The following is a 24,196-nucleotide window of genomic DNA, read 5'->3' as shown; positions in this document are numbered from 1 at the left end:
ACTTCAACTATAAAACTTCTGTAGTTAGTCCCCCTTTTTGCTTTATATCACAAGCACTACTTCTTCCTCTATATTATTGCAGCACAGACATGCTCAGTTCATCTCAGCACTAAATCCCCACCTGCACCAGCTCACCATATATCTCATACTTCAGTCTGACTTCATATTTCCATTTTTCTCTGCCTCTCTGTGCAGCTTATGTAAGAGGCAGCCAGAGCGATGGGGGATGGGATGTCAGGAGAGGCACTGTACCCTTCAACTGGCAGGAGAGTATATCCCTGTCTCTCCCTAAAGGATGGCTGAAAATGATCCTCTCCTTGCACACTTGGATGAATATCAGCACCCACTGCTCCACTGAGGCTCAGATTTATTCAATTGACACCCCCATATACTGTACTGAGGAAAAGAAATCACCTGGCATAAATTTATCTCCAGACAAACCTCACCCTTTTTCTACTGAGACACAAAGTCCCAGCAGGGGTGCTGATTTAATTCATCTGATGCTGATGTGATGAAGAACAGACTGAAACAAAGGCCTCTTACTGGCTTCATAACCTTAAGCAGTGAGAAAGTTTCACAGATCAGATTTGTGCAGCGTGATCTCTGGGTTATAGTTTCAAAACTGAAGAACTTTATTAATGATTAGAACACGTTTTTATGGAGAAAATCAAAAAGATACCAGGGCATGTGAGAAATGAAAAAGCTGTAGAGGACCTCCTGCAGCAATCAGAAACAAAGACGAGGCAGAAAGTAAACCCTGAATATAAGCTACAAAAACACTCACAGTTTCACGAGGCTGACAAAAGCAGATGAATAAGATGTAATTGTACCCAGGTGCCTCTGCAAAGAGTGAATTCTGAGTACATTATGTTTCTGACTCAGTGGTCCACAATAGAATGGTGCAGGTGCATATTGCCTGCAGGTAGCCAGCAATTGGGTAACATTATGGCCAGGGGTGAGTGGTGTAACTGCAGAAATTAGGTCAAGTTAGCAGGCAGAATGTTTCAGGGCCTGACATCAGACATGACTAAGCAGATGACCAGTTTGTTTCTTTAAAAGCAGAGGTCTTTGTGTCTCTGAGATGGTGTTGCACAATTACATACCGCATAATAAATTAGCTCAAAGGAAAGGCTGTTCTGGTTCACACTCACTTAAACTAACCACAGTATCTGGTGACTTCAGGACAAGACAGATACCATCTGAAGAGTGTAAGGCAGCACAAGGGCTGGAACAAAGCTGATGAAAAATCTTGGTCATAAAGGAAAGTATTTTAGATTTTAGTATTTGTGGGTTGTTTTGTGTCACATAAAGACTGTTTGCAGATCACTGTATAATATAAACAATGTGTCTGTGTAAATAAGAATATAGAAATATGGCAATATATTAAGGATGGGAATTGCAGGGTGCAATACAACAGAATACAGTACAATGTGATACAGTAAGATATGATGCTATATAATACAATTAGATACTATAGGATAAGATACCATAATATACTATACTATATGATATGATACGATACAATATGATACCATACATTATGATACGATGTGGTGCGGTGCGATACAATACAATACCATACCATACCATACCATACCATAATACCATACCATACGATACTATACCATACTATATGATACCATACAATACCATACCATACCATACCATACTATATGATACCATACAATACCATACCATACCATACCATACTATATGATACCATACCATACCATACCATACCATACCATACCATACCATACCATACCATACAATACCAAACCATACCATACTATACCACACTATACCATACTATACGGTACGATACAATACCATGCCATACTATACAACACTATACCATACTATACGGTACGATACCATACCATACCATACCATTCCATACGATACCATACCATACCATATCAAACCATACGGTACGCTACGATGGGATAAAATACCATACATTACGGTACGGTAAGATATGATACAATCAGTACAATACGATATATTACGATTCAATACATCAAGCTACCATATGATATGGTACAATACCATATACGATACAATACAGTAACTTAAAGTAAACTAACGTTAAGGCTCTATACGATATGATTCGATACGATACGTTCCAATACAATACGATACAGTAATTTGAAGTAAGGAAACATTAAGGTACAGTTTTGCACAGTGAGGTATTATGTGATGGGACACAATACAATAGGATAGGATACTCCATGATTCAATACCATACAAGACATTATGGTAATTTATGGTGGTTTAGGACACAACACGATTCAGTATGACATGATGCGATACAATGTGATATGATAAGATATGATACAATACAGTACAATTTTTTCTCCTCCATCTTCAGTGTTGTCCAGTTTACAGTCTTTGGCTGGTAAAGCAACATTTCAAACAAGCAGAGTAAGTAAAAGTCTGAATGTGGCTTTCAGAGGGCAAGATTCATGGATGAACAAGCCTCACCATGCACTATTATCAAAACCAAGCCTAGAGGGTTGAATGGTCATTTAAAGTTTCAATACGTAGGCTTCATTTAAATTTCTACAATGTTTAAAACATATTGTCCTTATGAAAAAATGGGATATGAATTCATTATTAAGGATAAAATATCTCAGTGTAACCTGTTTTGAATGCAGCTGCATCACTGCAGGAAACACCTGGGAGTTGGAAATCGCTACAAGCACACATGCAGGCACATGAACAGGGGCAGATCATTTTCATATTCTTCCTGCGTATCAGATGGTGATTGAGTCTTAAGACACACTGGCCCACATTAGCTGTGTTATGAATATCAATTTGCTCCGCATGATCTCCTCAAGCAGGCGAGAAAAGGTCAAATCATTCAGTGTTAAGAACAAACTTTGTTCCCCCGTCAATGCATGCAGCACACTCTGCAAACCAACATGACACTTTCCCTTGGCTCTTAATGATGCGACTTAATGATGCGACAGAGGGAAAAACATCCAAATAAAGATGCTGTCGTCTCCCAGAGGAATTTACAATTTACTGCATTTTTCTCAATGATATTTAAATTGTTTCTGTGTGAGTGCTCTCCTGTGTTTCGACCCAAAATAAAACCATATCAGGAGACAGAAATAGGTCAGCCAATTAGAGAGAAAACAACATGGACTTGCAAACACAAAACCCCTCGCCCACCAAGGTCCCCTCAAAATAAAACAACAAAAATTGTTGGGCCTATATGATGCAACCAAGTATTAAAAATGGATCAAATGGGACCAAAAGAAAAAAGAAAGTTTGGGAACTTTGCTGAGAAGGAGGTTGAACATCAAAATACTTCAGTGTGTAGTTACTGTGCTCCCAAGTAGAAAAGGTTACATTATCTGTCCTTTTGTTTCAAATGTGCAAAGTGTATACTGAGCAGGAGAGAGCAGAAACCAGTTATAGGCTTGAATTGGATTGACCCAGAATAAAAATGAGCAGGTAACAGAATAAGTAAAGGTGTTTATTTCTTCCCAAGGAGAAACCACATTCACCTCAGAAAAACATATGCAGTGATTTGAGTAGCTGTTTCGTCAAGCAGAGAGTTTATTTTTAGAATAAGTGCTTTGACCTTTATTTGCTGGCTTGACAAGATTCTGCAAAGTGAAATAAGGTTCATAAAGCGGGTGCTACCAATGATTGAAATTATGTCTCTTAATCCCTTTTTTGCCTCCAGCAAGAAAAAAAAATGCCTAACCTTCTTTCAAGCTCCTTTCTGTCTTTTCTTCTCCTTCATGCATTCACTGTAATTTTTATCTCATACTCTACTTTGCATTTCTCTTTATTCCCTTCTACTTTATCTAGCCTGCTTTCACTCTTTTGCCCATTTGCATCCAGATTTTCTTCCACTGACTCCAAATTCACATCGGTTTTCTTACATTGTGCCTCTGTGCTTCTCTCAAGGGCAGAGACAGTCTGTTACATATGGGAGAGGATGGAAGACATAATGAGTCTTAAGGCCCTAACCCTCTTAAAAATAAAAAATATATAAAAAAAAGTTTCCTGATTCAGGAATCAAATTATCTTAGTCACAATGGTGGCTCTTAAAGGCATTTCATATGTGAAGTACATGGATGCTATACAAATTATTTCAAGCAGACTCTCGTCCTCTACAATGTTAATCATACAGGAACTGGGAAAAGGGCTTTTAGGTATTCTGCACCCTCAGCCTGGAATGTATTGCAGAATGCCGTGAAACTCAAGGAGCTTTTGTCACTGAATGTTTTTAAATCTAAAATGAATGACCTTGAAGCTGAATCTTTAGGATGTCATTTTTTTTAGTGTATCTTGTTACAACTTCCTCCTAGGTAACGGCTCTTTCTGCAGCAAACGTGCTTATAAAGTGTACTTCGGTTCTCTGTGTGTCTATGTCTGTAACTTGTGTATTTTTTGCTGCTGACTGTCTTGGCCAGGTCTCCCTTAGAAAAGAGATCTTTAATCTGAATGGGACCAACCTGGTTAAATAAAGGATAAATAAATAAAATAAAAAATCAGCCTGCAAAATATAGTTATCCCAGTCCCTCCAGGAAGTTGTGATTTCGCGATCGCAACTATTAACGGAAATTCAACCAATCAGCGTGATTTTTGCGCGGCCTTGCAATTTTATACAATCACCACAACTTTCCCACAAATGTGACCAATTACCTTAATCTCAGCCCCTGCACGTCATCGGTTTCGTCATCAATTTCACTTCCTTAGAACATAAATGTAAGTCCTCACTTGATTGGCACTTTTCAATGGCAAAACACGCACAGAGAATGGGTGAAAAGAGGGGACAGCAGGCGGGACAAGTGACGATGACAACGTTGTAATTTATATTATAGATACTAGAGTTATTATCTGAGGGGCTCAGTGTTAGCTTGGTCACCTACCTGCAGCAGGTGTGCTTTATGAACCAGCTCTCCCTGCCTCCATGCATCTGTCTCATCTTCATTGAGGATTTTTACCCCCGGTGTGCAATCGTGACAAAGACACAACCGGGGGACGTCTGTTTACTATTTGATGTTTGACGTTGTTGCCGCCATTACTGTAAAAAGCTCTGCGTGTAGAGCTTGATTTATTCCAGTTTGGTGATACATCAGACACATTTAGTAAGTTTGGATCAACTCCTTGTTGAAAGATGCAGATGTATTTCAGAGTCCCGTGAACTGACTGACTGTCAAGTGTCTCTGTCACTGCGAGGTGCATTCAGGGACCTTTGTAAATGTGCAATACGGTCCTTTCATGGCATTTTTCTGTGAATCAAGAGAATCAAAATACAGTCACAGTCGCCACATCAAGAATGTTTTCTTAAAACAACTGTAATTTAGCGGATTTACTTGCCCCTGAGATGTAATTGGGGGAAAAAGCAAAAAAAAAAAACATGCAACTTTCACCGCAATTTTTTCAAAAAGCTGTCGCAAAATCAAGCTTTTTGAGCCTCAACAATCACAAAAAATAACAGCGAAATCCTTATCCGTTCAGCTATCACTTTTGAAAGTCTGTTGCTTGTGGAGTTGTCCAGGCATTTCTGTTGCGTACCATCCTTTGTACTTGGCCAGCAAGTGTTTTTTATTTCAGACTCAATGTATTCTGGAGGTTACTCGATTCACATCGGCAGTAAATGCAAATAAAGCCAAACCACAAGACAGGCTGTAAGAGGGTCTTAATCACAGAACATGTATGCATTAATCAGGCATTAAAAAACTAGTGGCGTTAAATGAATCTGCATTAACACGTTAATCTTTACAGCCCTACATTAAAACTTTCGATAATGTCTGTTAAAAAATACACTTGTTCTCTTTTGCCTTTGACTGTTAATGATACTAACTTTAATTGAAGTATTTTATGTTATATTACGTCCCTTTTAGCAAGTAATTTCCTTTTCAGTCTGTTTTATTGCTCTTTTTATCGCTCATTGGTTTTTAAATGTCTTTCAATTGCCCTTTCTGCCTCTGAAAAGCAGTGTGAAATGTACTTCATAAATGCAGCAGCCTTTCCATGCTGCATTTTTTTGGGATGTTTAAACTATTATCCTAAACATACAACAAAAGTTTTGCTCATACTAAAATCAGTATTCTGTATTCCTCTCAAGCTTGAGTCACTCTCAGGCTCTTTAAGTGTACAGCTGGGGCTGACAGCTGTCTATCATCCCTTACTGTAGCGCCGTGTTCTCCCATAACAGCAGGAGAACTGCAGTTGAAAACTTTTTGAAATAAAGAGGGAAAATATTCCAGACTGCACCTGGCTGATGGACTGTCACTGCATGGCAAAACAACCAGCAGTCTGCTCCTGGAAAAACTGCCACCTTAAAAGGACCAATCATCCTCCTTTGACAATGTTTTCTGTAAATAAAGTGTTTTTCTTCGTCCTTCCACTCTTGTTATTATTTATTTTTGTATAGTGCCTTACTACTGAGCTGCTCATTCAACCATTACACAGCGTCTACAGCGAGTGACCATGGCACAGGCCTCGCTACGATACGGCTCTATAAACTTTAGAGGCTTGCCCAAGGACTTTTTGGCTTGTTGGTAAGAAGAGTCAGAGATCAAACACTTATACTGTGATTAGATAACTGGCTCTGTCTGCTGAACCACAGCTGCCCCATATTGTAAAAAAAAGTTGGCAAAACTACCCCACTGTAATGCTATGTGCTGCTAAAAGCTGTGAATTTAGAGATTAGTATGCTATAGCTTAATATAAATCAGGGTCCCTATGTAGAGTCCTGGTCCCACTGGTCATAAGTTCAAATCCCAAAATATGTTGCTATTAAGTATACATCATCCCTCACTGGCTTCTCCTCACTTTTACTGTCTCTATGCAGCTGTCCTATCAAATTATGGAAAAAGCCTAAATATTAAAGAAGGGGTATGATGCTAATTTTCAACATACAAAATGTCCTTCTTATAGCTTTGTAATAGTCTTTGCAAACCCTCATTTCAGCCTCAGTGGGAAACGCTTTATCTCAGCAATTGTCTGTCATGCCTCCCCAAATCCAGAAGCCAGCACTCAGTAAGCCTCCTCCACTGTTGCCATGCTTCTAAAGTGTGTTTTGCTCAATTTAAAATGACAAATTATGAAACAAGGCCTTTTGTTTTGGACCCCAGATCTGACCTGGAAAGTTTGGAAAGGGACAAAGCTAATCCCTGGCAACAAAGAACAGAGCAAGACTTTTCTGTTTGGTGTGTGTTACATTTGTTATGCTCTTTGGAATCACCAATTCATGATGTCACAAATTGAGTCAATTTCGTGTTTGTCTGTGACTTTTTAAATACGCTGTTCAAAGCAGCCTTCAGTGTCATCCTGGGATTACTCCCAATCCAACATTTGAACTTAATATTTACTTGTGTTATGATAACAACTCTTAAAAAAGTTACACAGAAATGTGAACTGTTTGAAAAAGTGATCTTTACTCTTACAGAAAGAGCAGAATGTAAGTAATTGTGGGGTTCTATTGACAGCAGCAGTTAGGTTGTCAAATTTTACCATAGCAACACAGTTTTTTGTTTTTTTTTACAAACCATCCTTTATTGATCCCAAAACAACACATCAAAGTGACATTCATCCAAAAAGGCACAGAGATATAGCCTCTGATTTCCATTATGATATTTTCAGAATGTGCCACTGAGTGCGTGGATCAGTTGACTATCTCCCAACTCTGACAGATTGGTATTTTACACTTCCTTTGTTTTATCAAGACAACAGAAGGGCTAGAAAGAAACAGTGTGAGTCCCAAAGAGGATTACTTATACTACTTTACCGACCATGTTTGACGCGCCAAAGAATGAGACATGAATTGTAAAGAAAAGAGTATATGCAAAATTATCGCTTCTGGCTCAACTTTACAGGTACTCTCCCCTGTGGCATAACTCTCATTCTTCACTTCCCACAAGGCACCTATCTTGACTGAGGCCTAGCATTGAGTTGAGTGGTTTCTGCAGGTTATCAAATGGGCACCCCCCCCCTTCTTCAATGTTTAGTCAAATTAAGCCCATGACACTTCCAAGGGGCTTGACAGTAGAGCCAGTGTCCAGGAACTACTCCCATTGTCCACCACTCAACTCAATGCGGTTTGGTTGGTCTATCGCTTGGTTTTGTCCCTTTTTAGCCAAATCCACCTGGATGCTGCCTCTGCCTGCTTGGTAATGTTGGCTCTCAGTCGCTTCCTAGAGATATAGTAAAGTTAGAACAACTAAGATTACTGAAATATATTGTGCAGATAGATTTTAAACTTTCTAAATGATGTCTCTCATGCATTCATAGGGACTCCTTATGTTCTAACTTTTGAAGCTAAGCTGTTACAGCATAATTGTCATAGTTGTACTTTGCCTCGTCTTTAACCGCCAAATCAAGTAAAAATGAAAAATGAAGAGTGTGAAATTATAGGTTGTATTAATTTCCATTGCATTTAATGGTGAGATGAAGGTAATGCATCTTTTATTGGGTGTCATGTCATGTTTCGTTAAAAGCAGAAATCAAATGAGAGCTAACGGAGAATACGTTTTATTAAACATTGAAATACTGATTTATTAAAAGTTATTAGATTAGTCGTGTACCATTTCTCCGTTCTTGTGTTTTGATTTAAAGAGAAGCCCTGGATGTCAGACTAATGATATCGATATGGTGCGAGTGAACATCGCTTTATTCAAAGGAAATGCCTCTACAAGGTCTCTGCCTTTCTTTCTGTGTTTTATATTCTCTCTCTGTATCCCTCCCTCTCTCTCCCCCTATCTCCCTGTCTGTATCACCTTCTCACGAACTCTCACATTTTCTGATCAGCATATGAACGTACATCTTCTCCCTTCCTCACCTCCCCTGATCCCCTCCCCTTGCTCTCTCTCACTTCATCTCATCTTTCCTCTCGCTGATGAGCATATGAACACACGTCTCTCTTCTCCTCCGCCGGCTGCTGCCTCCCTCTCCCCCTGCTGCTTCAGCTCAGCCTACAGGCAATTTTCACACAAGGCTGATTGAATTCATTCCCTCTCTCTCCCTCTCTCCCCCTGTTTCTTTTCACTCTCTTTCACACTCCTCTCTGTTCCTGCAAGGGGAAGAGGATGAGACAACAAGGTCTTACCACCACACACATTTAAATGCAAATAGACGGACACGGACAAATGAAACACACCCCACACGCATACATGACTGCAGGGGAGGAATTGAGGTCGAGTTGACATACGGGCATACATTTCTCCTATGTAGAGGTGAAGAGAGGAGCACATGCAGAATGCACACAGAGCTGAAAAAGACACGCATGCTAATGCACATGTGCTATGTGCACAGAGACAAACACGAGACCTGCACACAGAATGATTCAAGAGATGATCCTGTGGCAAACACGGAAGCTTATACAAGGATTTGTTTTGGTCTGTAGTTAACTCTCTTTTAATGGATAATTGGGGAATATTGGACATTTAGCCAAAATCAAACAAACTGAGCTGAACTGACTGCAAATAAAACTGGAAACAATTGCATTTGCCAGAAGTTACTGTAAAACAATTAAAACTGTATCGAAGACAACTGAGGGGGTGAACATTTGCTAATACAGTGATTGATGGCTGATAAGTAACGCCTGCTAAGAGGCATTCGCTGGCACCGTCACAATCAAACCAACGCTCATATATCCAATCAAACATTAGCTTGATATAGTTAACTCTCAATGCTAATTTCAGCTTGGTTAATAGTGGCCTTCAATCACTCCTTTCTTTTTTTACAGAGCTTCATTGTCAAGTGACAGTGTGCATGTTGGTGCAAAGCAGCAACCTCTAGCCGCAAGAATTGAAGGCAATGCGGAAGTGTTAAAAAACATAGTTCCTTGAGTGTCCACTTGAGGCTGTCCAGAAGTACAGGAGACCACATACACACCAATTTGAAAAAGACGATCTTTACAGCAGAAATAAACACGTTTATAGCCTGGTACAAAACGAGTTTAGTCTGAGAAGCTCATTTTTCAATTTGACCAGTTTCAAAGATATTAACCATCCTGTTATGTTCCAGGTCAGATTGACCCATTTCAAAATTCAAAAATAAAAATAAAAATAAAAATTGTTAAAAGTATTTTTTCAGTATGAAACTTCTTCTGCTCGGCTTAATCAGCGTAATCAACATATAAAATAAAAACGATTAATTTCACATATTTGCAACCCCCCTACATGTTTATATTACACAGATACTGTTAGTGGGTCAAAGTGGACCCTACAAGGAGTCAGAAATGTCCAATAATAATTGTTTCTTTGCAACTGTGTGACATATTTCACACCACCTTCTATGTTCCCGTGGGCAAACTCCACCCACATTGAGTGGACACTCAGTAGGGGAGGGTCAAAACATATCAAGATTCTCTGCAAGGGAGTCCTACCAACATTTTATTTTTAAAGTTTTAACATGAATATTCATGAAAAACAAACGAGTTATCCTTATTAAACAATGATCTGTGTGAGTTAAAGAACACCATTGCACTAAATAGTGATTTATATGGTTAGTAATGGAGTTAATAATGAGATTAGAAAAAAATTTATTGGGATTTTTTGGGTTCTGACACTTTTGGATAACTAAAGGTGCCCCGGCTCAAATTGACGCAGGCACATTATTGCTGTTTCTGAGAAACGAACATAAAAGGAGGGTTAAGATTATGAGTTTTCCATAATGAGAAACACAACTGACTTGATTGACAGGTGAGAACACTGTAACTGTTGGCCAGGAGGCTCAAATCCCGCCTCTTTACCTCAAACTAGCTCGACAGAAGTTAGTTTGATTTCTACATTTCCAATATGGCTCTGGCGGACGATTGGCTTCAAAACAGCGCTGCAGAAACAGATGGGTGAAGCCACAGATACTATGTCCATTATTTATACAGCCTATGGTTGTTGTTTTTTTTAATAACATGCTAACACTGTACAGGCAGACATTGGTGTTATGGTGTAATGATGAGTGACTGTGTTAACTAGCGATTTTCAGCCTGTTACAAAGACAACCACCAAAGCATTCAACTAAAAGTCACAAGATAGCAGGGTCACTCGAATAACTGAAACACCAGTAGAGGTTACCTTCATCATTGGGGATACAAGCCTCAATCTCGTAGGAGGATGAGGGATGGCACTTGTGTAGCAATTTCCCCCGAACAAACAAACAGAATGCCAGTAGATCACCCAAGATACAAGGATACAGCAACTGGATTGCTGCTAATATCCATGATGTCTCAAGTAAAACCCTCATAGAGCACTTGACCATCTTACTGTTGGCTACTTAATGTGATGTAAGAGCTAGACAGCGACAGAAGTGTCAAGCTGGTGTCAGGGGCTTTGTAATCAGCCTTTTTTTTAAAAACTAATTTCAGACTTTTTAATCAACAAACATTACAAGAGTAATACAAGTAGTCAACATTGGTGGCCCATTGGAGGTAGATAAAAGGCTACACAAGTAGGCTCATCAAAGGACACTCGCAGCTCTGTAAATTGCCGATTGTGTGGAAACCATTTGGCCAGGCCAGGAGTGTGTGACGGAGGATGATGAAAGAGCAGCGAAAGGAGTTGGGGCGACAGCAGCCAGAGTCGTTTGAACAAGACGTTTAACCTGGGGACTGCTTCCATAAAGACTAACCATGATGCTTCTGGGGCTCTAAGAAAACACATAGCAAAATAGCAAACACACAAACACACACACAGTGGAAACAACATGAGGTTATTAATGGTCAGGTGTTGTTCCCATTTTGCTCCAAGCACTTCACTACCAAACTGCATCCCGCAAGGAGCCGTAATCATCACCCGCTCCCTAGCAATCATTTACAGCGGCACCAGCTGCCCAATGTCCTCTGGTCAAACTGGATGCACAATCTAGTAATAGTCTTCCAAACTGTATCTTGGGTGATTTAAGCCTGAGCAGCAGCAACAGACCTTCAATCTGTCGGTTCTATCATAGGGGATGGAGCAGTAGACTCTCAGGAAACAACCCTAATGGGGGAACGGAGGGGAGGGGGATCTGGTAGCTATAAATCTTGCTCTCTGGGACCCTACACAGAAAAACATACGAGTGAGCCATGTGATGGATAACAGTGCCAAAACAAAGGGTGCTGATACATCCGTCAGGAAACCAAGGTGGTGTGCTCCATCTCATGAGGAAGATTGTGTACTGTAAAGTGTAAAAAAGTCAAAAATCCGGGGAAATTGCGTGAGAGGAAAGAGAGTGCGGTCATCAGATACACAAAAATGTCTTCAGTGTGATGACAGTAAGAAGATGGAATGCACCAATTTGATTAAGTTAGATGGGTTTTGCAAATTTCCAAGCATTTCAGAAACTCATCTTGTGTTTTTTAACCATTCAGAAAGCTATCTCCCTTCAACAAGAAATATGGAGCTTGTATTTACGTGAGATGGTTTTTGCAGCAGTTGCAGTGCAAGAAGAAGAATGAAAGTGCAGGAATTCCTTGATATGTCAGTAATTTAAAATTACTTTTACTGACTTCAGGTCACACCCTGTGAATTTTATATGTTCTACAACAGAAAGTATAATGTAAAATGTTGCAAGCATTTCCTTGCAAAACTCCTGCACAAAATGCCTCTTTCCCCTCACCCTTCTTCCTCTGCGTGACTGGTTAAATATATCAAATAAGCTTGAGTTCTTTGTCAACACCAGTGATGATAAATCATCACCCAAGGCGTCATAAAGACATGAATTATTTGCAGCCAGACTCCAAAAATTGATGCAGACTGACAGGCTCCAAAACTGTCCGGTAAATGAGGACATAAAGTAGAGGTGTGAAAGCACTGGAGCAAAGGAGCAAAGAAAGAGTGTAAAAGTGTTAAAGGTGGCCGTTGTACGTTGTCTAGTTGGCATTCATGTCTTTGTGTGACATGCTGAGATATGAGCAAACTTCTTCTTCGCTCTTTTCGTTGCACACTCATCCACACACACTTCTATCAGCAAATGTCATTATCAATGCTACATATAGAATTTCCCATGCTCCAGTGAATTAAAAAGAAGAACATTTTCTGCATGGCATTTAATAGCACGCAAATGTGGAATAATGGATTCAAAAATATATTCCGTGCTTGGGCAATGTATTCATATTTCACTCATGCAGCAGCAGTGGACAATTTTCTGCTACTCTCCCCTCAACTCGTTCGGCCTGCAAATCAATGTCCATTAAGAGACTTGAGTGTTCATATGTCACAGAATCCCATCTCCATTAAGTCAGCTCTTGCACAGATCCCAGCCTATTCCAAAGAGCTGCATTCAAAAACACTACCAGTGCAGTGTATGCAGAGTGTTAGCTCCAGGAGGCTGCCACAGGCAAATGCTCATTACGGTGACATGCTGACCTCCAGTGACTTCACAATGCTCTGATAATGAACTGGACCATTTGTGCTGTGTGGTTGTCACAGGCCATTTTTAAACTTTCTATTTATCAAGCCAAGGTTTACTGGACACTCGTGCTTCTTTTCTGGCAAGGCCGAGCTTCTCACTCATAAAGTTTCACACTTTCACACCTCGTAGCCGTCCATCGTAACCACAGGTCTTTACACCGAGCAGTGACTGAGGCTTTTTCAAGGATAAAAGTGTGGTATGTTTTCAAGCAGAGAGAGGTAGTTTTCTTTCTGGCTGCCTGATTTCAAAATAAAAGAATAACACAATGATAGCAGATGTGAACCAATGAGTTAGTAATAAACCACAGATACTGTTTTTCAATGTTGTGGTTTGTTGCAAGAAATTATATACTAAAATTAACTTAAATGAAAATCCTTCTCACAAACAAGCATAAATGCCAAATCCCACTCATGAACAAGGCCTTAATGAAGATCTGTGAAAATGAAAAATTTGCCTTTTTCATCTTAGCTTGACAGACAAAAAAACTACAACACCCAGAAGCAACAGTGCTAATACTGGGCCACAGAAAAAGATCCAAAGTATACCAAAATAACCACAGCCCGGATAAACCAAGAATTCTAAAAAGCCTCCATCCACATTAAAAACAGCTTGTAACAGAATAAGGGCATGTGTCCATTAACAGCATTTTTTTTTTGCACTGGAAGCACCCACAAACTTAATTTCCACTTAATATTATACAATACATTTCTTAAAATAGAGTAAAATATTCTTTAAAGATAACAAAAATTGAAATCAATGTATTTTTAAAGGGCTATAATAACAGAAAACTTTAGTGTTTGGTTTGAAAACAGGTGTTTGACACACACATATTCAGTCTCTCCCTCAGAGTCACCCTCTTCATCATTCAAACTGCAGGCGTGGTTTAGGGATAAAGGAAGCAGCGGATCTCAGCAGAGCAGAGTGATAACAGACATCTATTAATCTTACCTCCTCTCCTGTCAGGTAGTACGCCGACAGCAAGCCGCCAACGTAACGGATGTTCACCTCGAAAAGCGACGCCTCCCCATTCTGTTGAACCAAGAGAGAGAGAGATCAAATCATCAAATGTCATATTCAGCTGAGGTCTCAGACTGCAGTCATACAGTGCACAAGTATTTATGGAAAACATAACACAGTGCAGTCATCATAAACCGTTTTAACTACTCAGGTTGAGTTTCTCTGAGTGAATATGTATTTACTGCTTGGATAGCATGAAGATAAACTGGCGCTTAAGACCCTTAAAGCATAAAACAGGTTATATGTGTAGATAAATGCAGTATGTCACAGCACATACTGTTAACTGTGACATATACATGAAATGTGGGTATGACAGATATGTTTATATTAATGTATCCAGTGATAGGAGACTGTAAGAAGCCTCACATTGGTTATGCAGACGGTAGAGAAAAATCCGGCACACAAACAGTTCTCAGAAACTTTCTGCTTTCTTTACACAAGACGCAGAGGTGATGAATAACACCTCTGATTACACTGGTGGAGAGAACAGAAAAAAAACAAGGCTCTCACAAGAATGCCTTTGCATGGTGTTGAACTGATTACAGAGGGGTCATATTTTTGTCACCAGATTTTCACAAAAGGTCTCCCCGGAAAAAGGCCTCAAACTAACTCCATCTACAAACGGTGCTGATTGGCATCCGCCATTCAAAGAGCAACACCAGACATGTGTCTTTAAATAACGTGTGATTTGGACGTTGACTCAGAGGTGTGGAACCAGAACTTGGAATCAGCTGATTGTTTTTCTTGACGTATGTCCGTCTTGCCTGAAGTCAGTAAATATGTTGTTTTTCTTCTAGTGGTAAATCCTGTCACAGTTAATACATCAGATCACTTTTAATCACGTCAGATTACGGCAGCTAAACTCCAACATACATGTGTGTCCTAAAGCTGGTCGATAGGCAGCAACTTAAATGTCAACCTCTTTAATCGACTCAAAAGACCTTCCCTCTACAAATCTCTGAGATTTGTAGAGGGAAGGATCTTTTAAGCATCTTTTTAGCATTGTTTGAAAAGATAAGGTCTGATGAAGGATGCTAGTTAAAGGGATAGTTCAGTTTTTTTGGAGTGGGGTCGTACGAGATACTTATAAATAGTAAGTGTGTTACCCACAGGGGATCCCAGTCAGCTTGAACAATCATTGACAAACCAGCTGAAACCACCCCTCCACATCATTTGTACCTCCAAATAGAGCAAATTAAAAATATTTAACCATCATACCAGTCTTGGTGTAAATGTACGCATTAATTAGAAAATTCTCAGTGCTTTATTTGCCTTCAGAAAGCCATCACGCTCAGCACTGATCAGCTGTTTCGGTCTGAAGGTTTCTAAAGAGCCAAACTATAAAAACAAAGAAAACAATCAAACTACAAAAATGATCCATTGTGATGGAGGCAATAAAATACCATTTACTGTGGATACTAAAGGACACCTTTTTATGAACCAGAGTACAAGTACCTCATCCATCCATCCAGCCATTATCTATACTGCTTATCCCACTCAGGGTCACAGAGGGGGGCTGGAGCCAAGCCCAGCAGCCATTGGGCGAGAAGCAAGATACATCCAGGACAGGTTGCCGGTCCTATCAGAGGGCTAACTTTCACAGAGAGGAAAAAAAGACACCAGTTTCTCTCACCTACAGGTAAATTCACTCACCAGTTAACCTAACGAGGATGTGTTTGGGGAGGAAGCCAGAGTGGATGGAGAACATGCATGAACAACACTGGGTTACATCACTGTGTAGTCCAGTACCTCATACAGCCCCACTTCAGCAAAACCAAACCATGCCTTTTACTTTCCTCCGAAGCTTATACATCACCAGACAGGACAAAAAATTACTTTTTCATACATCTGCAGCAAATGTTTGCTAATTTTTGGGGGATTGATTAAGATTTCCCAGATTTCCCTGAGTGACTATGATTTTGATTAAACATATTTATTTATAGTCAAAATTTCTGTAGCTTTTTTTCTTTTTTAATATTTTTTCCAAATTCAGAAATTCAATTATTTCATGACTGAAAAATAACAGCCATTATTATAGTAATTTTCTCACTTGCTCAGAGGGTGAAATCACATAATGTTTTTTAGATTGTCGGTACAGATAAGGCTCTCTGTGGAAAATCATGATTTGCAATTTTTGCAATATAATAAAGACTTGACTTTAACTGTCCTGTTTCCCCAAATATTAAAAAAAAAGTCATGAGGTAAAGGCAAGCTTGAATTGCCAAGTTGCATTGATAATCCTTCACTAAACAGAAAGGTTTATGTACTGTGATTTAAAATATCCTGCAGTGATCTATGTTTCCATGCTGTAGCTATGAAATCAGTTTGAATAGTAATGACTCTAAGTTGCCTTTTGTGTTTATCACCATTAAAATAATTTGTTCTCCATCATTTCCTGATTAAACATGAACTAAGAGGTATTACTGCACACTATGTCTCAATGTGCCTCCATGATTATTGACTCTTACTGGAGCTGAAGGTTGAAGCAGACTGGTATTCATCGACGTGAAGAAGGAAATTGCCATCTCGAGAGTGGAGGATAAGGAAACTGTAATTGGGTGCCAGAGAGGGCAATTAGCTCCACTCTGAGAAGCAGCGAAGAGGACTCACTGGCATCTGTTCACTGGTTTAATTTATCTCCATACATATATCTCCTCTTATTTATATTCAACATCGCACCCTGTGTTCATTATACTTAACCTAAATCAATACTTGGCGTCGATTATCATCAAAAGTGTTTGCCTTTCAAGCTGCATACAAGATGTAGCCAACAATATATCAGTGATGCATTTTTTTAACATGTCATCTTCTTGGCAACAAGTAGTTTGACCAATTTTGTATCTAAGGGAATTCTTACACGTAACTTCACTTACACTTTTACAGTTTTCTTGTTTTGCTGTATTTTTTAATGTAAGGGGTGCTTATAGGTTCATGTTTCTTTTCATGGAAAAGAGCTGTTTCCTTCAGTCTTCATGCTAAGCTGGCAATCTAGGCTAATCAGCTGCAAGTTTCAGCTTTATATTTCAAACACAGACATTAAATTGGCATCAATATTCTCATATGACACTTGGTAAGAGAGCAACCTGAATATACTCATTTACATCAAACTGTTCCCTTTACATAGACTGCCTTTGTCACATGTATTACAACTGTAAATCACGACAGCAGGGCTCTCATACAGCCATGGTGTTGGCTTTGTTCCTGAAGTCAGCACACTGCTGACATTTCTTGAGACAAAGCGCTGGTTCCTCTGGCAGGGCCGAGGGCTGCGATGTCCTGCCAACCCTGAAATGAGCGGCTCATTCAGTAATGGCACCACGATGGCAGCGATTAGAGGTGGAGGGACTATTTATCACCAGTGATGGTGGCACTCAGAGGGACAGTTAGGAGGCAGAGAGTGGGAAGACGAGTTATGCTGACAGAGCTTCAGACACTCACATCCCAACACCGGATCAAAAATGCACTCAACAAGCTTTGTGTGAAACATAACCTCAGATACAAGCAGCATTTAAAGATCCACTGAAGTATATCTTCATATAAAAAAACAAGCCTGCAGGCATGAATTATATTAAAAGTGGGTTTGTTGATATTTTATTTGATTATGATGCAATTTTCAGAAATAAGTTAAACATTGTTTTAGTGCAAGTGGGGCAACCATTCATATTTGCATCTCTATTAAATCAACTAAAAAAGCAAGCCCTGTGGCTCTGACAAAGCAGACGAAACACCACAGCTTAAACTCACACTGACATTGATCAATTCAATCATCACATCATATGCAAGATAGAAGATTAAAAACAAAGTCATGCGGGAGGCTGGTTTTGTCATGAATAAATACAAATTGTGCATTTGTTCTGACGCTGATGATGAAAAGTATCTGACTCTTCCTTGGAATGGTTAAATATTTACTTATATTTCAGTTTAGCATCGTATTTTGTTCAAATAAAAGCTTCTTCTTCAATTTTTTCTTCCATTTTGTGTTGTAATAAAGCCCAAAAATTAACCTTTTAATCCAATTAAATAAGTGCAGCTGTTAAGTGGACAAACACAAATTGTTCATTTGAATAACATAATTTTGTAATCCCTCATTTGCTTTCCATCAACTCCAAAAAACTCATAAGGTGGAACAAATACAACTAACGAATAATCAAGTTTGCTAACATTTTTCAGAAATTGGAATTTCTAATTTTCTGAAGCAATATTTGTTTAGAGCCTTCATTGAAAGCTGTTACCTTAAAGGTAAATGGGACTATTTAATCATGTCTAGCAGTCAAATTCTAGATTTAAATGCTCTTTTACTCACACATCCCATTGGTGAAAGGACGGTGGCCCTCAAGGACAAGAAGCTAGAGTGATGCATGATAAGCATGATCCTATATTTGTCAAGTTTTTAACCAATATAAACGTCCATCGGAACAAATTATATTGCGCACAACAACAACAACGACCCTCTTCTTCCTTGTCTTTCAACAGGTGCTATTTCAGCAGCCACCCACTAGATACAAAACTTCTACTGTAGAAACATGGCGGTGCAAGATTGCAACCTTCATGAAAGGGGACCTGCCCCCCTGGATATAAAAGGCTCAATATAAGTTAACACAAACAAAATTCATCTTTATATTAAGGTGATTATACACTTATTTGAACATACTTATGAATATTATATCTCATTTCTACCAAGTCTGTTCTGCTAAATTAGACTAAATTCTACACACTGTATCTTTAAAGCTCCTGTGAGAAGCTTTAAGATGATCTTTAAGCAGAGCGTATGAGATGAATACTAGCACTTCTCTATGAGCTATAAAAGTGAGAAAAAACAACAACATGACTGATTAGTTCTATACAATTATTTTTAATGTTTGAAACTGCTGCTGAGGGTAGGTGTCACCCAAAGGGATTAACAGCACACTGCAGAAACAGTAGTTATCTGCATTTCCCATAACACAGACGCACAGTGAGTGGTGTATTTGAATGTTCAAAAGTAAAGAAAAAAAATATATATATATTATGTTAAAGGGCAAGATCGGCAAAGATATATGAGGTACCTATCTGTCCACCAGGGGGCATCAAATTGAGCAGGAGCTTTAAAATCCTTATAGATGAATTACTAAGAATCCCTAAATCTACATCTATTCTTAATAAAAGAAGAAGCCATTGTGATGTAAACCATTTTCTACAAAGACACTTAACGCTGCAGGAGGGTTAAGTTAAGCTGTGTTTCCATCCCTTGAGGCAGTAAGACAGTTATTAAAGTAAGGTGCAGCAAGCAAGTGATATTATCTACAGACATGCTGCTGCTTCCACCCTCAAATCTCTGTATGCAGTCTATCACTCTGTTCTTAGATTGAAAAAAGGAGATCAATGAAACACATTATATTCTGGAGGCATGACAAAAACTGTTGTCTTTTTATCTATAGATCCCTTACTGGACATTCACAACCCCATATAACATTTAAACTTAACTGGACCACAGGACGCTTTCAAACTTACTCTACAAATTGTGTAATGCTTTTAGTATCACAGGTTTACCCTGAACTTGGAAAACCTGCCTTGTGTTTTTCTGCTCTATTGTTTTCCCTGAGTACTGTTCTTATTTTAATTTATTTGGTTTGTTTTAATTCCTCAACATGATTGTAAATGAAGGAACCTCAATGATTTCTGAGGCTTAAATAGAGGTTGAAAATGGTGATAAGATATCAGGTGAAGTGAATGTCACCAGTTTTTCCTTTTCTTCTGTTTCCCTCCTGATTGTGTTCGGGCTCAGGGACCTAATTAGGAAACGACATGAAGGTGTCTGAGCGAATGCAACGGGTCTTCCCCAAAAAGATGATCCACCTTTACTTTCTGTCTCCCATCATTTTTCAGCCTGCTGCAGGGGAAGGTGAAAGAAGAGACTTTATCACTGATGATGATTACTAAACAGCAACAACAAATCAGTGTGGCTGTGTTACAGCTTTAGAGAAGATCCATCATGCTAATCTGTATTTTATTACACATATATAATGTTCTGTTGGATGTCCATGCTAAAACCAGGCTAAATTACAGAACATGAAATACAGGGATGTTAATCCCTGACGTGTTTCATGTTGTCTTTGAACACTGGTTTTGAGAACTTTGTGAGACTTGGACCGAGTCAAAGGTCAGGCTTTAACGTCCTACTTGGACCATATTGGACAGCTCTTCTGAGGACACGCCCACCGGGAAGCTCTTTCAAATATCTCCTTGCGTTTAAAGTGTTGATTAGGTCTCAGAAAGTTGCTTGCTGTTTTAGTTGTAAAAAAAGTCACAGCTATTTTCTTTTCTTTTGTCAGGACAACAGCTACAGCATAGCCGTTTCTGCAAGCCGCTTCGCTGGTGACTCTTTGGTAAACAAAGGCAAGTATGAGCTGGATTTGCATCTTAACAGTTACTGAAACCTGAATCTGATCCATCTATAAAGACCTTCAATGAAGGCTTGGAATCTCAAGCTGCAAGTCACATCAGAACAGCAGGTAGCTAACATATAATGGGGATGTAGTGTGGGTGCTAATGGCTAGCCTCAGGCGTGTTCTGTAAAGGTATAACTTTTGAGTCTCTTTATGACTACAAAGCTGTGAGAAAAGTAACATCCACAAGCTGTGTCTAACTTTATATCACTGGAAAAGCAGCCAAAACAAAGTGTTTCAGGCAGACGCTGAAAAGTGCTGACATAAGGGTTTGCATGGAAGCCAGTTTTAGATAAATAAAGAGTTGTTTGAGATGTAAAGCTACTCTATAGGTGTCCCAGACTGACATAATGAAAGAGGAATAATGAGTATAAGTCTCCTTTATAGTACAAACAACATCTTACTCCCACAACCATGAGACAGAGAGCCTCTGAAATGCCCAGAGAAATGAGTTGAGTTCTGTAATAGATATAAATGAGACTGTTTGTTTGTCTCCCTTGATCATTGGTGCTTTCACCACTTTCCTCTCCTGTGCTCTGAGGTCCATTTAGGATGGACTAAAAGCTTCCCGGATTCATGTGTCAAAGTGTACTGAGAACTACTTTAATGCAAACTGCACATGAAGTGATATTTCAAGAAATAAACTAGCATAGATATTGGTCCAGTTGCAAATAAGTGTTTACTATTTAGCAACTGTGGCGTCACATATGTTTGACCCCACATGAGCAGGGTTTTTACTGATCAGTCAGAGAGTAAAAAGCAGTTTAAACAGTCGTCAGCTGTTCTTGCATCCCTCTGTGTGTGTTTTGGCATTTCAATAACTCCATGAAAACAATCTGAAACACCATGATCTACAGTCATTCTACACTTTATGATTTAATTGTAAGCTCTTGGACTGTTTTTGGGACCCCCATCCCAAATGTGTTTTTTGGAACTGCAGATTGTATCCAGATTTTAGAAAGTCTGGTGAGCAATAAACGCCATTTTTGAGGATCATGTCCAGACCTCCAGCCTGGCAGAAGTGAAACAGAGCAGCCGAGCAGGCCACTAGAAGAGAGTTATGTTTGTTTGGAGGGCAAAATGATGACACAACAGTTCCCATGCTTCTGCTTTGAAAAGCTGCATCGCCAGTGTACGAGTTACTAACGCCTACGTCATTATCACAGCGGCCCAAAGAGATACGACCACAGATGTCTGGATGGATAAAGTGAATCTGATTACTTTTTAAATAACAGAGCAGGCTGTCTGTTCTTCACAATATCCAATTTATGAAGCAAATCTGATTTGCATGCAATGTGTACAAAGCCTTTGTGACACAGGATGTTATAATAAAACACATTAGGAGGGTTCAGTTGGAAGCATGGCCTGCTAATGGTCACCTGCATTATATTTCCGCCCCTTTCTTTGATGTATTTTCCCAGAAAAATGGCATGTTTACTCATCTTGTTTCAATTTCAAAAAGTCAGAGTGATCGTGAACTTTATCAGCTCCACATGCAACTTTTTGATCTGACCCCAGTGCACTGAACCCAGAGGCTGGAGAGATCCCTTTGTCCTAACATGCAAAAATTTAAGCAGCCTGAATATAAAGAGTCTAAAACTATATTGGGAAAAGGAGACTGCATTACAAAAGCTTAAGGTATTTTAAATCAGGACGATGGAAGGAGAATCAGCATTGTAAAGGTGCATTTCAACCGAGAGTTCTGGGGTCTTTCAGCCCCCAAAACTACTTTACCCTGAACTAAAAGGTTCTGTGCCCCCCATTGTTGTCTGCGTTTCGACTGCGGGCCGAAGCCCTGGGTAGATTGTGCAAATCAGGCCAATGACATATGGAGGAAATAATAAATAAATGCACTACACCACCAGACCAGTAGAGGGCAGTAAAGTCAAAGACGAATGCCATTCATCAAAGATGACACCACAAAAGAAGACGGACTAGCAGGTATCACAACAGTTAGCCTGTTAGCATGAAGAGACTCAGCTCGCGCTGTTTTAGATCGTGCTATATTATATCACAGATGGGTTCACTGAATCAACACGTGAGAGGAGATAAGCACAAGTAGCAAAGACGTTTCAACACGGCTTTAAAATCCTTTTTAACTCAAAAGGCCGTGTCAGAGATCACCGGTGTTTTGGTTTAAACAGCGACCCTGTTAACTGCAGACTCCAGACGATCATTAAATACTTATCTGATGAGGATATTGAATCTTAAAACTCCCTATGTGTTTCAACAGCTGTGTAAACTCCATAAAGACTGTTACATTCAGCTGAAGGTTCAGTTTACAGGGTCACTTTTAAAACCAGAACACCGGGAGAGACGCATTTGTGGTGGGCTGAGAGGAGACTACTGTTACAAGCTGCTAAATCAAGTGAATCACAGCTTCTTATTTTGAAAAGTACACACACATACAATCAAGACAGGACAAATGAAAGAAAGAGAAATCAAGTGAATCAAACGTGTGATGTTAGTGTGGACAACGGGCGAAATAAAAACACTGCGGTTAACCTACCAATCAGACACGTTCAGCATTGCAGGCCCTACCCCCCAAAAGCCCCGAGGCTTTTTGAAAAGTACTAGCCCCCTAGCAGGGGCTTTTTAGGGGGGAGATTATCTACCCCTGAACTAAATTTAGACCCTGGTTCCACCGGTCGAAACGCACGTAGTTCAGGGGTAAAGTCCCTAGTTCCGGGGTAAAGTTCCTCTGGTCGAAAAATGCCTTAAATGTTGTGCAGGAGGAGCCATGGATGAAGAGAAAATTTAATTATTGAGTGTAATGACTCAATGGGCACATTGCTGTTGTACCTTGTAGATGTTCTGCCTCACCAACACTGTGCAGTGTTGCTGACAGTGTTCAATGCTGCTCTCTCTCTCTGTTGATGAGCATTCAACAGCAGCCATGGCAGAGACTGTCGTCGGACTCAGCCCAGATTTTCCCGGGACATGAGCCTGATTGGCATGGCCGCCACGCTGCTGTGAGCCAAGGAGCTGACTACACTTGCCCAGCGGCGTGTCCGGCTCAGACGCTAATGTAACGATTTACTGCTAATAAAGAGGCATCATTGTCATCGGGCAGATGACTGGAGGCATCGGCGTTATCCAGGTTTGACTGACTCGCACTTTTCAAAGCCAAATGAGACTGATGTGACAAGAAAAAATAAAAAAGACCAGATGAGCCATGGATAAAAATTAAGCAGATGATTGCCTCTCCTACCAGCGCTGGTGATTCACACTAGCTGGATGTGATTTAACTTAACATCGTTAATTAACATGGAGGAATCATGAAAGGGACCAATTAGATCCAGATACTCTAATCTCTGCCAGTCGAGCAAGCTGTGCTCTCAAAGCTGCTGCCGCTCGTTTTTTTCCGAGTCTGCCCTTCTCCACCCAGCTAC

General features: G+C 39.7%; 1 protein-coding gene across 2 annotated transcripts in view; it reads right to left on the bottom strand.

The window, feature by feature from the left end:
- The window catches only part of LOC117823331 (mannosyl-oligosaccharide 1,2-alpha-mannosidase IA), a 292,819-nt gene that overhangs the window by 79,580 nt on the left and 189,043 nt on the right, over positions 1-24,196 (bottom strand). For both annotated transcript variants that reach the window (XM_034698484.1, XM_034698485.1), the window contains exon 4: positions 14,311-14,391. In XM_034698484.1, the coding sequence (XP_034554375.1) occupies positions 14,311-14,391 (81 nt within the window). The remainder of the gene's footprint in view (positions 1-14,310; positions 14,392-24,196) is intronic.

Source organism: Notolabrus celidotus, chromosome 12 (assembly GCF_009762535.1).
Source record: "Notolabrus celidotus isolate fNotCel1 chromosome 12, fNotCel1.pri, whole genome shotgun sequence".
NCBI classification, from domain to species: Eukaryota; Metazoa; Chordata; class Actinopteri; order Labriformes; family Labridae; genus Notolabrus; species Notolabrus celidotus.
Note: the sequence above shows the minus strand (reverse complement) of the source record. Positions and strands in the feature narration are given on the sequence as shown.